General features: G+C 33.5%; 2 protein-coding genes across 2 annotated transcripts; both read right to left on the reverse strand.

Moving 5' to 3' along the window:
• Positions 1–2,777: 2,777 nt before the first annotated feature.
• Positions 2,778–5,253, reverse strand: LOC133302967 (aquaporin PIP2-7-like). Its single transcript, XM_061502790.1, has 4 exons — positions 4,849–5,253; positions 3,632–3,927; positions 3,374–3,514; positions 2,778–3,248 (listed from the first exon to the last, which is right to left on the reverse strand). Exons 1-4 carry the CDS (start codon positions 5,153–5,155, stop codon positions 3,135–3,137), a joined length of 858 nt encoding a protein of 285 aa, XP_061358774.1. The 5' UTR covers positions 5,156–5,253; the 3' UTR covers positions 2,778–3,134.
• Positions 5,254–14,087: 8,834 nt separating this feature from the next.
• On the reverse strand, positions 14,088–14,805 carry LOC133302968 (large ribosomal subunit protein uL11). Its single transcript, XM_061502792.1, has one exon. It carries the CDS (start codon positions 14,737–14,739, stop codon positions 14,239–14,241), a length of 501 nt encoding a protein of 166 aa, XP_061358776.1. The 5' UTR covers positions 14,740–14,805; the 3' UTR covers positions 14,088–14,238.
• Positions 14,806–17,564: the final 2,759 nt, after the last annotated feature.

Here is a 17,564-nt window from a genome sequence, read left to right on the forward strand (position 1 = left end):
GGATTTCGGGTCGAACCCGCCGCTTCGGAATTTTACAACTTTGCTCTTTTTTGTAAAAAAAATTTCCATGATCATTGTCATTTAAATTTTAAATGACATAAAGTTGTGTTATTTTAAGAAAGATATAGACACAAAATAAATTATTTTTTTTAAATTTAAATTGAAAACAATCATCCATTTTTTCTTTCCCATGATTTTCGTTCCTTGTATCTATCTTTCTCCTAAAATAACATATATTTAAAATGACATAACTTATATCATTTAAAATGACAAACATCAAACCTAAAAATTAAAAATATAACTCAATACAAGTTACCCTAACAATCTCAATTCAATCTAAAGAAAGCAACTTGGTTTAAAAAAAAGGAACTTCTATGGGCCCAAAACCCGAGAAGTCTAAGCCGATATCTCTCGTTGGTTCGAGAGACTTCCGTAGTTGCTTAATAATAAGAATTTTTTTTTTTTTGGTAATCATAAGAAATATTATTATGGGACTGATGGAACTTCGTTTCCCTTTTATTGAAATTTAAAAGTTCCATCAATTACTAATCCGTCAGTATCTTGCTTTTTTCTAAGATGCTTAACTTATTCACCATTATATGATTACGACTGTTCTACTCAAAAATTCTTGAATGTTCCATCGCCTTCATGATCCCTAGCCATGGATATCCGCTTCGGAAAAGAATATGCCGCAAAACCTCAACTTTATTAAAAAAATTTCTTTAATTTTCTTTCTAAATTCTTCATTAGTTCTTTTGAGTATTTTTTAACTTTATTACAAACTTTACAAATCCGATATCAATCAGAGAGTTTATAATAGAGGAGAAATATTATTAGATGAAGTAAGCAACAATCCACCATAATTAATGAATTTGATATTATATTTTAATTTAAAATCTTAAGGCATTAAATTTATGGTTCTTTCATTTATATAATTATCACTTAAATTTATTTCTAACCAATATAAGATTTCATTACTTCTATTTAAATTTTGAAGAAATTTTTTAAACTTTCATTTGTGCAATGATTATTAATTTATATCATTTTGAAATGTTAATTTTCTAAATTAAGTATATGATAAGTTTCACATGTGCTCAAAAATGAGTTTACCAATAGTATTACGACAACGAATGCCTTTGTGCTGAAAATTGAATCATCAAATAAATCACACATACCTAATCGGCTACATAGAAAATGACCACAAAATATTAAATACATAAGATATGGTGAAGATAAGGTATATTAGCTCACCAATCTTTCATATGAAATGAGGGATACACAAGCAAGGAATCCGAAGCTATTCATTCACCTAACATGCATACTTTTTCTTTCTTATTTTTTTTTTTTCATTTCTTATATTATAGCGTCCCAGCAACTGCGATGAATTCTAAAAAAATCCAAAGTTTAGTGTCACATCAATAAGCACCACCACAAAAACTAACTAAGATAATCTTAAAAAGTGGGAGCTTTTTGAGTACAATGGTAATTTAATTATGATGCTAAGCTTTTCCACTAGTACTTATAGTTTAATATACATTGGGATAAGCATCCCAACAGAAATCTATCATCAACGTTGGAACAGCTGTCAAGATTAGACTCCTTATAGTTGAAGACAATAATTGCAAGTAAAGATATAACAGTAATAATATTAATTACCCAAAAAAAAAAAAAAGATATAACAGTAATAATGTTTGGTTCTTTGGCCAATGGATGAATTTGAAGGTTGAAGAAGCTTATAGTTACGCATATGAGCTAGTGGGTTAATTAGTTAATGGGTTATATATGTAATTAATGGGTTATATATGTATTACGTAATAGGAAAAATACTATTCATTCCTGCACACACAATATTAATGCAGAGTCCACAAGGTTTTTTTTTCTTTTCACTCATCTGATTTTCTCTCTCTTCTGTTTTGTATCTACAGGAATGTTACTTTAAATTCTGTAACAATACGAACTCATTTCCCTTAGTTAATTAGGAGTAAAAGCATAGCTAGTTTTGTCTAATTCCAAAAGGAAACTTGTGTTTGTCATTTTCCCTTTTCAAGCCTAAGATGGTTGATGACATACCTAACTCTAGTAGAAACCAAAAGGACACTTCAAGAATTAGGCATAAAACTGGTACTAACGATATTCATCAACGGCATGAAATTATTCCAGTTTAATTAGTGATTTTTGAGTTCAAATTCTAAATATACAATTATATTAAAAATTGATAGGAAAAGTTAGAGAAATATCTTAAAGGAAAGTTCAAGAATTAGACCTAAAACTGTATAAACTTACATTTTTTTTCCTCTTATATCTCTCCATCCCAATAATCACAATCAAAATTATGAGAGTTAAGCAGGTGAGGTGAAAGCATGTGTTCGAATCTCTCCGGTCTCACTTGTGAGAAAAGTTTAAAGCCTTAATCCTGGACCCGCTCCGAATCGGATTAATTGCAAAGCAATAAATTAATTGGAATACTTTTAAAAAAAAAAAATTAAGGGATGTTTATAGTGTATACACTCTTCGATTTGTAGATGTATGTTCAAGTAATTCAATAATAGAATGACTAGGTTAATAAAAAGGAAAAAGAAAAAAGCAATAGAATGCCATACCACTTGAAAGAATAATTAAAAGAGGAAGAGGAAGGCTTCACTTATTAATTATTTCATCACTATATTAAATTAAGAGTATAAAAGGACAAGCATATATATAGATAATGGTATTGAAGTCAAGGTTACGTACATGATAATTGATAAAGCTTAGAGAAACACGCAACGTTTGATGTTGAATTGGAAACAGAAGATGATGAATATACCACTTACAAAATGAAAAATGACTAAGGATGCACGAGATAGAAAAGAAAAAAGCAAACACATGATGAGGAATACATACACGGAAATTAACAAGACAGAAAAAGGGTTACAAAATACACCCTCGGACACAAACATGCTTATCTACAATTTCATGGCTCCTTAGTTTTGACATTTTCACCAAACCCCCCCCAATAGCTGAAAAGGAAAAGACGAAAACGCCTAAAAAGGGACCAGCAGAGACAGACTGGCACTCATCAATAACATAGGAGTTTCAATTATTATTCTTTGAGAAAACACCTTAGCCTCCATGAAACACATTATTCACAAGCTTAATTAAGCGTTGCTCCTGAAAGATCCAAGAGCTTTGATGGCTGCTGCTCTAAGAATGTATTCGTGGTAGAATGCAGCTGCTGCAGCTCCAACAATTGGTCCAACCCAGAAAATCCACTGATCATAGAAAACACATCACCAAAATTAGACTTTTTCTCAACACTAATAACTTCCAACATCATTTTTTCTTTTGGTAAAAAATAAAAGAGAGAGATTATATTAGTTTATGTATGGATACTTACATGGTCATCCCAGATTTTGTCTTTGTTATAGATTACAGCTGCTCCGAAACTCCTAGCTGGGTTAATTCCAGTACCAGTAACTGGGATTGTAGCCAAGTGAACCATGAACACAGCAAATCCAATGGGTAGTGGTGCTAATACCTTTTTATTATTTCACAAACCAAAGATAATATTAGTTAGTGAAGAAAATTAAAGTTAGACAAAAAGGGCATGATGAATTTTGACTAAAAGGGACATGGTTAAGATTAATATACTTACAGGAACATGTGAATCTCTAGCGTTCCTCTTAGGATCAGTGGCAGAGAAAACAGTGTAGACAAGAACAAAAGTACCAATAATCTCAGCACCCAAAGCGGTACCTTTGTTGTAGCCAGGTTGAACAAAGTTGGCCCCACCTCCATACCTGTCATAATATGCTTTTTGGAAGGCTTTGGCTAGTCCAGCCCCGCAGATTGCACCAGCGCACTGTGCTACCATGTACAACAAAGCCCTGATCAAAGAAACCTTGCGTCCCAAGAACAATCCGAATGTCACCGCCGGGTTTATGTGTCCTCCTACAATACCAAGTTCACACATACTCTTAATTTCTAATTACATATATATGTTCCATATATAACATCCATCAAATTAACCAAGATCACATATAAAAGAAGTTCAATTACAACTTCTCTTAGAAATATAATATCATGCTATTAGCCAAAATTATTGAGTAACACAACAACTTAGGTTCCATTTTTTCACAGCTATAACAGAAAGATTTATATACTACAAACACATATTCAGCAGAATTTGACCTTTTTTTAAAATAAAAAAACAAAAATTTAACGTTAAATCCTGATAAATATATATCTATGACAGAATATTTCTACTGCAGAGACAAAAATACTTTTATTTATATATATATATATATATATGTGTGTGTGAGAGAATGATCTGTTTATAAAATTTTTTTATAAACTACACTAAGTATGACCAGTCATATATTAAGTATGACTAGTCATACTTAGTGTAGTTCATAAACAAAAAATTTGTAAATATAACATTTCTCATATATATATATATATATATATGAAAAATATTTCTCAAGTTATTTGAGACAATGTTATCTCTGGCTACTCCAAAATTACGTCATTTTATTTATTTATTTCCTTATATTAATTTATTTACCTTTGAATGGTTATGATTGCTTTTTTCTCTCTTTTCCTTTATCACCATGATCCATTTTTGTACGGTTATGATTTAGTAGTCGAAGATAACATTGTCTCAAGCAGCTTGAGAAATGATAAGCCCAAAATTTTTGTATTATATTCCAACCCAAAATTTTAAAGATATTAAAATTATGATCCTTGAAGTCACTTGATCATTTTAAACCAATATAAGAGTTTAATAGTACTCACTTAGAATTCCAACAGAACTCTCCTAACATCAATTTTTTTTCCGTTTTTTGTGTGTGAGAGAGAAGTGGTGAAGCATACCAGAAATACCGGCGGTGCTGTAAACAAGGATGAAAATCATGCCACCAAAGGCCCAAGCGATACCCAAAACGCCAACACCATCACATTCGGTGCCACCCTTTTTGGTATCAGTTTGGCTGTTGTAGCCAATAATGGTCAAAACGGTGATATAGAGGAAGAGAAGGGTAGCTATGAACTCAGCGATGACGGCTCTGTATAAAGACCACTTTGTCAGCTCCTCTGCGTCGAACAAAGCCGCTGGAGGGGGTTCCTGGTAGTCTTTAGCAGAGTATTCTCCTTGTTCTTGAACCTCAACATCTTTAGTCATTTTTTTCTTCTTCTTCTTTTTCTTTCTTGGTTACTTCTACTATAGTAACTAGTTTTGTGCTCTGTGTGTAGATGATTGTGGATTGAGTAAAGAGTGGTGTGGTGTCGTATTTAAGTAACGAAAAGAAAAGAAAGAGAGAGATTATGCAAATGAATTAATTAATTAAAACGGGGTGGTTTTTGTTTGTGTATAGTGACAATGACATGATTAACATAATTTTTTGCCGCCCCTGTTAGCTTGATTTCGCTTGCATGGCCCCACCCTTGTGCTACCATTCCAACGGCTCTTTCTTGATTATACATATATATGTAGGGTTATGTTTATCTCATTTTACATGAGATAAACATCTCTCCTACACACACAAAAAGGGTTGGGTCCCATCACTTTTTTTTTCTCTCTCCTCTTACATGTGGGTCCCACTTATACTTTTATTTCTACAACATGAGGTAATTCTTTTCCTACAACATAAGAAAAATATATCCCATATATGTAATGTAATACACATATATATGGCCCCCACCATGACATAAAAAGGTTCTTGTATGTATATCAATGGCAACATGGTGTTATGGGCAAGTGTGGAAATTGCAAAAGGCATTGCATGTAGAGATATAAATTAGAATGACGAATTGAACAGCAACATTTCCAGGGTGTACTGCATTTTGTGCCCACTCTGTCACTAATTTGGCAAAGCCTAATTGGTCGCTATGGCCCTTGTGTTTTACTAATGGGTCCTCCTTGCGGAAATTTCATTAGTATTACGAGATTTTATTAAAAAAGAAAAAAAAATTATTTTAACCCATATTTTTTCATATAATTCTTTTTAAATCCCAAAGCTTTCTTCTTTTGATATAAATATACCTTCATCAATTGCACCAATAGTTTTCTCCCTTCTGCACTTTCCTCCCACTTAACTCTATCTTGTTTAAGTTCACAGCACATGGGAAAAAGTTAAAAAGAAGCCATAACAATATTTAACTGTACTACTGTCTTATTATATCTCTCCATCCATAACAACTTATTTGAATATTAACCCTCTCATTTATATATAGATATAATAATTATTTTAGTGTTAAGCCATTTAAATCAAAATATTGTTTATTGTAAATTGTTATAAGTATATTATGTTTTATCAAAAATATAAATTTTTAAGTGCAACCAATCTTGTTTATGTAAATACTTATTATATATATATATATATATATATGAAAAAAGTATTTAATGTTACTTTAGATAATTTTATCTAATGTTCATCGAAACGACGTCTTGAAAAATTAAAAAATTAAAATGATAAAGACTATTATAATCCTGAAATAAATCAAAACTACAAATATACCATGATTTTCGGTCCAAGAATAACACCGTTTTGCCGAATATTAGATAAAACTATCTAAAGTAACTTTAGAACAAAAATCCTGAAACTAATTAAAAAAAATTAAAACTTTAAGGACCTATTATAATTTAATTTAAATTATATTTATAGTGAACTATTTTTATAAATTACAGTAGAAAAAAAAACTCTGCTTTTTTACCATATATTGATGGATGTTGCAATATAAAAATTGCACAGCAAAATTGGTGACATCTTAATTAATACCATTTTACAGTAGAGGAGATTTTTGTAATATAATATGTTAATTAGAGAGAGAGAGAGTGTGTGTGTGTATTATTGATCATCCCTTAAAAGATGTAATTATAACTTTACCTTGAAAAAGAATGGAATTCTCTAGACTCTGAAGTTGCATTTGAATAAGCTGAAGTTAACAGTTTTAACAATAAACTTCGGCTTGAACTGAAGCATCAAAGTTAGTGGCTAAGAAATATTAGCATAATAAAATAGCAACAGATTAAGATATATTATCCCCTAAAACAAAAGAAAGTTATCAATAGTGATTTTCAGCATTAATTTTATGACGATAGCAGGAGGGGTATAGCTGTCATGTCATCTTTGTTGGATGACGAATGCGTGCCAGAACTTATCTGGTTTCGCCTAAATGGGTTATGAACACATTATCATCGCCAGTGTGATGATAATTTTTTAGGACTTAAAATAAAATATAAAAGAAACAATATGAGTTAAAAAAAAAAAAAAAATCTTTAAAAAAAAAAAAAAATACCGATTTCAGTGTCCCGTATATTGAAGTTTTTCTCCATCGCCGCAAGTTTGAGGCCACTTTTCAGCTGCAGCTAGAAGCAGATTATAAATCTTAGGGTTCTATTTTTCTTTAAAAAAATAATACAAATTATATGTTGCAGTAAAAAAATAAAATTTGAATTGTCAGGATTTGGTGTAATTATAATTTGGAAAACTTATAAAACCCAATTCCTACTTTGATTGACTATAATTATAAATTTAATAATTAATTGTGCAGTTAATTAAATCTTATGTCACTGTTTCAAGAGGATTTGATGAAAATCCTATTCCAATATGCAAATTATTTAAACATAAACGCTAAAACGAAAAAAATATGCAAATTATTTGATAAGCTGTCATAAAAGCCCCAAAAAGAAAAGGGCCGTGACCTTATTTTAACATTACTTTATATTTCTTATAATATATGTTCAGATGTCTATCTGTTGTCATCTACCTTTAGTTTTAGTTCAACTATTTAAATGGAGTGGGGACTAGAAAAAGGTTTTAAATTGGATTTTTAGTATATCAAGCAAATATTATAATTTGCCTCCGCATATAAAAAAAGAATTAATATTTATTCTTTTAAAGGATATAGAATTGTGTCATTTTAATTGAGGAAAAAAAGTATACACAATAAAAGTCATGAAAAAGAAAATGAGAGATTTTTTAATTTAAATTTTAATTAAAAAATACTAGTTTTTACTAAAACAATCATTCTTTAAAGGGGAAAAAGTTTATGATATTACTTTAGACAACTGTATCTAATGTTCATTGAAACGACGTCGTTTTGAGGTTGAAAAATTAAAAATTAAAATGATAAAGACTATTATAACCCTGAAATAAATTAAAATTACAAAAACACCATAATTTCCGTCCCAAAACGACGTCGTTTCGATGAACATTAGATAAAATTATCTAAAGTAATTTTAGAAAAAACAAACCCTTCTTTAAAAGGACAAATGTTTTTCTCATAAAAAAATTATTTAGCTAACCGAAGTGGGAAGGTTTAAGCTCTAATAAATTAGATTAACAAATAATTATTCGAAACCCGCATCAATCATGATTAATTATAGTATGCAATGATGCCAGGGTGACTAGTATGGGAACAAAATAGTTGGTCCACTTTACAGAGTAGACGGGATATTATAAATACGTAATGGCCTTAACATGAATGTCCAGCAGATGGTAACATTCATGCTATGTTAGTGATGGGAATTTTATGGGATAAAAAAGAGGAGGGGTGGATTTTGATGACTATGACAATTGACATGTAATGCCGCCACCTCTGATTCAGTTTAATCCTATTCTCATATTCAAGTATCATATGCATAATTCGATAATTTTGAATGAAATGTGATCGTCATTAGAGTTTGGATTTTCAAATATAAAGTATGTGTTATGGCTGAGAGAGCACCACGTGTTGAACACTGAGTTTATGATGGATGTAAACAAATAATTTTTTTTTTTTCTTTAATTTGTTTGCTTGTGTAAATTAAGAATGACTATTTTCACTGGACGGTGGCTGTCTTCAATGTTTTAAATTAAAAATATAACTTCACGAGCTTAGCTTTGCGCTTTAACAACATTGTTTTGGTCTGTGATATATAAGTATCGGACTCTTAATCATGTCAATGTTTCGTTTTTGAGTTTGAAACATGCACAACCAATAATTTCATTAAAATAATAAAAATAGTGCGTGAGTAAAGAAAAAAAAAATAGAGTAAACAATTCTCTCCCTTCGAATTTATATAAATATTTAGTTTTGAACATAACTTTCGATTTTTTTTATCATATTAATAATAACTACCTCCCTCAAATTTATAGAAATTTTAATTACGAACACAATCTTTATTTTTTTATTATATAGATAATCATAATTTATTAAAAATATATACTTTATAACTTCGCTCCCTTGTAAAATAATTTGACTAAAACAATGAAAATTTTCAATCTAAACAGTTATTTAATGGAAAAACAAATTGTGATATTTCATTGAGTTTATTAGCAATCATATTCCCAAGGAAGGAGAATGCTCGAACAATCTACGGCAAGTTCGAACGAACTCCAACAGTCTAAGAGCTTCTCTATGGTAGAATAATTTCATTTTAATTATAGTCTGTCTGTCATGTATTCAAAGGATGTTTATTCATGACAAGGGGGGCCAAATTTAGTCCATCCCATAATTATCATTAATGAATTCTTAAACGGAGAACAAAAGGATAATTAAAAATAAATAAAGGGCAATGTACTTCGAGGGAAATTTCCTCATGTCATCATGGTGGGGTCCATTTTTAAAAAAAAAAAAAAAAAAAAGAGATGCATATGGTGCTCAGAACATATGATTTTGGTTCCTTGCAGGTACCTCAGAACTTTCTTTGCAGTTTTTCAATGATCCATACCAGGATTACTCTAATATCTTCCCAACATTCCAACTGCAAAGCTAATATCTGGTCTTGTACAAGTATGAGCATACATTAAACTCCCAACAAGAGATGCATATGGAATTTTTTCCATTTCCTTTCATTCAAATCATTCTTAGGACATTGCATGAGACTAAACTTGTCTCCTTTCTGAATTGGAACAGGCAAAATATTAAATCTCTCTAAAACTTTATTGATATATGGTTTCTGAGACATACCCAACAATCCTTGTGATCTATCACTATAAATTTCTATCCCAATCACAAAGGTCGCCTCACCTATATCTTTCATTTCAAAGTTACTAGAGAGAAACTTTTTGGTCTCATTCAAGAGCCCAAGATCATTAGTTGCAAGCAAGATATCATCAACATACAAAATCAGAAATATAAACTTACTTCCACTGACCTTTAGATATATACACCGATCAACGGTGTTTTCCTTAAATCCAAAGGAGACAACGATATAATTGAACTTAAAGGTACCATTTCCTGGAAGCTTATTTAAGTCCGTATATAGACTTCTTAAGTTTACACACCATGTGTTTGTTTCCCTTTTCTACGAACCTCGTTGGTTGGTTCATATACACATCTTCTTCTATGTTCCCATTCTTTCTTAGAGACCGGTGAGAAGGTCTCCTGAAAGTCAACTACATCCTTTTGAGTGAATCCTTTTGCAACAAGTCGAACCTTGTGTCGTTCGAAATTACCTTGAGAGTCATGTTTGGTCTTAAAGACCCACTTGCAACCAACTCTCTTATAACCTTTAGTTAATTCAGTCCCAAACTTCATTATGTTCCATGGATTTCAACTCATCTTTCATGGTATTTAACCATTTATCAAAATTATCACAATTCATGGCTTATGAAAATGAAACTAGATCGTTATCTATTCCCAAGTCAAATGCATGTTCTTGTCGATAAACCACAAAATCATAAGGAATAGGGGGTCTCCTTTCTCTTTGAGACCTCATTAATGCTATTTGTTGTGGTTCTTCCACCATGGGTTCATCTGGTTCATTCATTACAACTTCATTGTGGTTAGTCGTATCATTCATGTGTTGTTCTTCATTATTGTTAATCGGTACAACATGAGGAATAACACCTTTATTAGATATGCAAGTTAAAGGAATTTGCACTCTTATTTCTGACCTAATGGGCCAAAACCCAAAGGAAATGGGTGTTCGAGGAAAAAAAACAATGCATTAAGTATCAAGGCCCAAAACTTTTCATGATAAAAATTGAGAAACGGGTGCTGAAAATAATAATGGACCAAGAGAAAAGAAAGACCCATGAGCCAAAATCAGTGGATCTCTTGCTCAATGGCTCAATTTCTAATACCAACCCACGAAATAATGGCCAAGCAGGAATCATGGATCATAATTACGGGCTTGGGGTGAATGAAACTCTTCAAACAAAAAGGTCTGTGGTTGCAAACCATGAAGGAGAGGGAAATTCCAGCCCTAACGCTAAAGTGGGCAAGGGAGGGAGCGTGCTTCCAAAGATTGTTGTAGGAGGAGCTTATTGACAAGAAGCGTGAAAATTTATACTTCAAATGTGAGGTGTCTTCTTCACCGAACCAGGTCTGCCATAGCCGTGCATGTTGGTAGATACTTGCGAACTTGAGCTAAAAAGGGAAGGGAAGCTCTGCGACGGTAAAGGAATGGAGGACATCGAATATATTTAGTTGAGCGTCCTTAGTATGGTGGGTCTCTCTTTGAGTCATTCCTTGAAGTTAAGGTGCTTTAAACATTGGGACCCGGTAGAAGTTCTCTCACATTACCTATAATCTTTTTTCACCTTGAGAACAACGTGAGTTTTGGAGGAGAAGTATTGATGGGGCTAAAAGTGAGAGTTAGTTAGTGAATTTCTTCTAGAATATTCTTAGAGGATAAGATAAAAAGGAGGGAAATGTGTGGAGTAAGGTATACATGTATTGACTGAATATTGGGGATTTGGGGATCTCTTGGAGCTTAAGGTTGTTGGTTCTAAGGATGAGCTTGGAAAGTATTTTTTTAGTGTCAATCGGTGGTGGTGTTTGTAAAGGAGGCTATGCCTCCATTGATAATAAAATCAGTGCTGTAATTTTGGGTTCCATCGTATACACACAGGTATGGTGGTTGAATTAGAGTTGGGAACCAAAACAAAACAATGCACAGCACCTGAACGGATCTTCCTAACCTTCAATTTCAATCACTCCAAGTTATTTGGGTCATTCCTCTCCCAACTAGCACATAGCTCTTTTGGAAATTCAGCACAAAAACCCAGTTCATAAAGAAGCCGCATTGGCTTATCTGTCTGTCCACATTCATCGTACACACGAATTTGAACTTAACAAAGTCTTCAATCAAAGGAGAAACTCTTTCGACGGCGAGGACAAGGCACTGCCTCCTCTCACACCTTTACTCAATGTTGTTTGGAACCCGCCTTGGATAGAATGGGATAAAATCAATTCTGATGGTGCTTGCATTACTCACCTAAGGATGCGGGGTGTTGAGGTACTCAAAGAGATTGTCAAGAAATGAATAGTGGGTTTATCTAGAAATCTTGATAGTGCAGGGATCATAGGATCGCATTGTTGGCATAACCTTCAAATTGCATAATACATTTGCTTTAAACTCATCATAAAAAGTAGACCATCCTAGTTTTAATTGGTTAAACGGAAGTTTAATCAACTATACTTTTAATTCAACTACTATAGGAAGGGGGATGTTTCTCTCAAAATAATGACTACAAGAAGTATTGGCATGAATTAGAGCTCAACGAGATATTCTACCGCCTCTTTGGCAAGTTGAGAATCAAAGAATGTGCAAGCGCACAGTTATGGGTGTGGTGTAATTTCTTCATATTAATAATAGTGTTAAGTAATGGAGAAGTAATGATCCCTCATGGAGGTGGGGGTATTTATAGTGTGAAAAAAAAAAATCCCCGAAAAATGATAAGGCGATTTCAGCCCTATGATCCCCACTAAAATGTACGAGAAAGTGACAGAAAATTAAATTCAAAGGGATCCTTCTTCAATGGTGGACACAACCTATCAAGCAGCCCAAGGGAGGAGGCCCAGATAGGCCAACCAATTAATCTAAAACATTATCTAATTCAATCACAATATATAATCAGAAGTTTCGTCAATTTTATTTTATGTTCAGCTTTTAGCCTTTTACAATACCACTTTTAACCAGTGGAGTTGGAACTTGATTCTAAAGTCCTCTAAATTCAGAATACAGGCTTGGTACATTTTCTTTTTAATCAATAAAATGAAATCTTCAAAAACAAAGAGAAAAAGAGAAGATATCCTACACTACTGAGCAAAAACAGGACAAAAAAACGAATAATTCTGTCTCCACTCAGTGGAGATACGAAGTTAAGCAAAAACTCAATAATTCATATGCAATAAAGCGGCCACAACACAAAGAAAGAAGTGAAAACATTCCTCAGCATGGATTCGTGTAGCAGTAGATAACATAGAAAAGACAAACAAAAGCTCTTTACCAAAAATAATCCAGGTGGCTAAATCAATTAAAAGAGAGATAACGATAAACAAAAAAAAAGGGCGTCGGAAAACAGAATGTCACATTACATTCCGAATGTAAACTACAACCGTAATCGAACCAAGAGACTGCACTTAATAAAATCCCGTGATCTAAGTAAGGGATATCTACATGAACTAAAGTCTAGAAACAGAGAATACTGAGCATTTTCTCAAACCCTTTCTCATTTGCTTACTTTCTATTTTATTAATCAACCAAATCTATACAGAAAGAAAATTACAATTAGCAAATAATCACGACAGTCAAACGAATATTAAATGAATTTCATTATCCCTCAATCATTCTCTACTCACGTTAGTTCATAACCAACATTAGGAAATGCATCAGAAGATGCACAAATGTACACCAATCAACTCTTCTACTATTACAAAAACAAAAGAAGAAAAGATTAAATACAGCCATCTTCAACCATACAGTAAAAAAAACTTAAACCAGAGCGATAAAAATATTTACAAGTGTAACAATAACGGTACCCCAAACATAGAATACTCTGGGTGAAATAAGAATCATCCAACAAGCTTAACCCTCAGCCCACATCAACAAATAAGACATTAAGAGAAACTCTTTGTTTGAAATTGAATATAGACGGGAAAGCATTAGTCAATTTTAATCAATTACTTAATTATGCTCTACATGAAAGACGACATGCCATTGGTCCCAAAGGCCATTTGCAATGTTTCCAATTAACAGAAAAATTAATAATCACCATGTTGGTGACTACTTAGTCAAAAACAACACAAGCAAAAAGGGGAACATACGCATAATGACTAAAATCCATTGACAAAATTATATCGAAATAACATATGATATTGTAATCATAAACTAGCAAAGCTAATAAGAACTCTCCGAATCATTTAAATTATCCAAAGCAGTAAATAAAACAAAACAAAAACATACAATAGTTCCTCAAATTTATATAGAAAAGCACAGATCAAACAGAAGGAAAAAAAAGGAAGAAGAGAGGATCAAACACCTCCTCTTCCTCAATCCTGAGGGATTTCGACGTCTCCGTCGGTGATTTCCTGCTGCAAGTCCTTGGGATCCTTTCCATCGACGGTGCAGCCAACGGAGACGCAGGTTCCGAGAATCTCCTTGACGGTGCCGGCGAGTTCCTTGGCCATGGACCTCGGCCTCATGACCCTAGCGATCTCGATCACGTCATCGAGGGAGATGTTCCCGCTGTGCTTAATGTTCTTAGTCTTCTTTCGGTCACGCTCGGGCTCCTTCAGGGCTTTGATGACCAGCGCCGCCGCAGAGGGAACCACCGAGACCTTGGCCTGACGGTTCTGGACGGTGAGCTTGACGGTGACCCTGAGCCCCTTCCAGTCCTTAGCGGTCTCCTTTGCAATGTCTTCTCCGATCTTCTTTGGTGAGAGACCGAGCGGACCGATCTTCGGCGCGAGCGAACTCGCCGCACCGACCTCGCCGCCGGTGACTCTGACGTAAACGTCGACGACCTGTGAGGGGTCGAGCTTCGGCGGCATTGTTGCACAGTCAAATAGGGATTAGGGTTTCAGAGGAAAATGAGGCGAACGAAGGAGAACCAAACTAAAGAGGAGTTAATATATAATGTGCATTAGGGTTTTTGCTCAAACTGAAACTCAAATGTCTGTTTTGCCACTGATTCTGTACAGACAACAGAAGGATATATGTGTCTTTTGGTTTTGGGCTCTACTCTCTCTCTCTATCTGCAGATCTAAAGTGGGCTTTTTTGTTTTAACGAATTGGGCTCTTCTTTTTCTTTTTTTTGGTGAATGTTACTTTGAGCTTGAACCCTACTGTTATTACATTGAATAAAAGAAAATGAGGAATAGATTAATTTAGAAAAGTATGAATTTGTATGACATAATTAACATATAATATTCTCAAGAAAAAAAAATCAATAAATCAAATTAAATATGTATGATTCGAAAGGAGTAATAAATAAACTGAATTATAAAAATTGAATACTTACAAAATAAAGGTAAAATAAATACAACGATGCTTGAAAAATAAATAAAATAAATCAATTATTATTTGAGTAATAAAATAATATTATTTAATTATTGAATACATAATAGGTTTAAATAGGTTAAGAGGTCTAGCTCAAAGCTTTTATTTTTTAAATATAGGTCAAGCCAGACTTATAATTTGGATCTATACAAGGCTAACAGGGCAGGTCAGACTTAAAGTATTTCATACAGGCCTCCCCTCTTTAAGAAAAAGTCTAATTCAACCCAACTTATTTACACACTTAGGCACAGTCACACTCACAGAGAGAGTGGGTCCGTCGTGGCACTCGCAGGCTTCCAATTCCCTTGGACTTTGTTTGCAAGTTTGGAGGGAACGTTAAGGGAGCGGATCCAAAGAAAAGGGTTGGGAGGGAAGGGAAGGAAATGAAAGATATTCCCTCTCTTTGTTTGAGAGTTAAAACTCCTCAAAGTAGGAGAACTTTAATTTCAAGAACAAGTATTTTGGAGGGTTTTATGAAAATCTTCAATTCTTTCCCTTTACTTTTTTTTAAACTCACAAATAAAGAAAAAAATTAATAAAACTCTCATCTTCTTCTTTTTTCCTTCTTAAAACTAACTCCCAAATAACAGGAGGAAATACCCTGCATGAAAGGTTTAAGAACCGAAACGTGAAAGGTGGGGTGTAATACGGTATCAGATTTTGCAATACGATACAAGAATCAAATATCTTTTCTCTGAATTGTTCATACATTAGCAAGTAGAAGTCAAGGCAAAAAAAATTAATTTATTACTTTTTTAATAAAAAATTACGAATAAGTTGTCGTTTTGCAAAAAATTACGAATCTATAGCACCCAAACACGCCCACATGGGGCGTGTTCTGATGGAGAGAGACACGCCCATGTGGGGCGTGAGCTTGTGAAGGAAACACGCCCAACGTAGGGCGTGTGTGGTCACGCCTAGGATAAGGCGTGTTCAGTGGGTAGACACGCCCAAATATGGGCGTGAGTGACTAAACTGAATGCTATTTAAACACCCACCCCCCTACACACTCTTCACAATTCTGTCATTGTTATGCTAAACTCTCTGATAGTTTGCACTTGTTTACTCATATTTTGTTTTATCTTTTAAAATTTTGATTTTAAAAATGAGTGCGAATTCTGATATTATTCGTGTTGTTCTATATTTTAACGGTAGGAAAGAAGAAGGTCGTCGTGGTGTTATTTTTGTAGGGGAGAAAAGGCCATCACGTATTAAACGAAACTCAACGGTTGCTGAGCTGCATCAGAAAATACGTCAAAAATTATGTCTTCAAGACAACCAATTGATCACTCTTGTCACGGCAAGGTTATGGCAATGTGAACAATACATTAGCTTGCAAGTGGTCGATGACGAAGACATCGATATGGTAATGGAAGAGTTCTTGAACCAGTGTAGAAAGGATTTCTTAGAGTTGTATGTGGATACTACAACCGCGGAGGAAGTTGTCATACCAATGAGGTCAGTTAGGTCTACTTCTCCTCTTAATGCATCATCATCTGTTGTTCCTGCTGTTAACATGTCTGAGGAAGATGAACATGACCCTACTTGGGTTATGGATGAGGAGTATGACGAAGATGATGAGGAAAATATTGCAATAGAGGATGGTCTTCTTTTAGAGGATGCGAGTGCATCGGACAATGACGAAGAATGTGGCAGGTCTGGTACTGAACTTCAACCATTGCATGATTTGGGGGAGTCTCGTATCGTTGTACATCATGGCACAACATCGAGTCAAGTACCAGAACATCCTGAAGGTATGCTATCAATTAATATACTGACAGTTTGGTTGTTACAAATTTTGATTAAGAAAATAATTCAATTCTATTATTATTATTACGTAGTACATGTAGGCGATGCACCTGTTGATCCTTTTTGGTCAGAAATTCCACATTACACATATATTGAATGGGATTATCCGAGTGAGGCACAATCATGGACGCACAATTATGTGGTCTTTGTAAGCAACACGGGCACAATCGTAGGTCGTGTCCTAACCGTGGCAATAATGCATGATATGAATTGTGGGTGTTTGTCACTTATGAACAATTAATTTGCCAATTACAATGTATCGCTCTGTTTTTTTAAAATTAGCTTTTACGGTGATTGTGTGGTTTGCTTGCATATTACGTATAACATCGCATACATAAAACTGATTTGTTTACTCCTTGCATGCTAATAGAAAAATTCAAAAAACAGTCCACAATAGTCAGCGATAGCACAATACACAATTACAACAGTCCCAAAAAACCAGTCAATACATCAGTCCATGTAACTAAACAAAAAAATAGTCAATACATCAGTCCATGTAACTAAACCA

This window comes from Gastrolobium bilobum, unplaced genomic scaffold, assembly GCF_033153095.1.
Source record: "Gastrolobium bilobum isolate Gb01-03AN ecotype WA unplaced genomic scaffold, APGP_CSIRO_Gbil_v1 utg6923, whole genome shotgun sequence".
NCBI lineage: Eukaryota > Viridiplantae > Streptophyta > Magnoliopsida > Fabales > Fabaceae > Gastrolobium > Gastrolobium bilobum.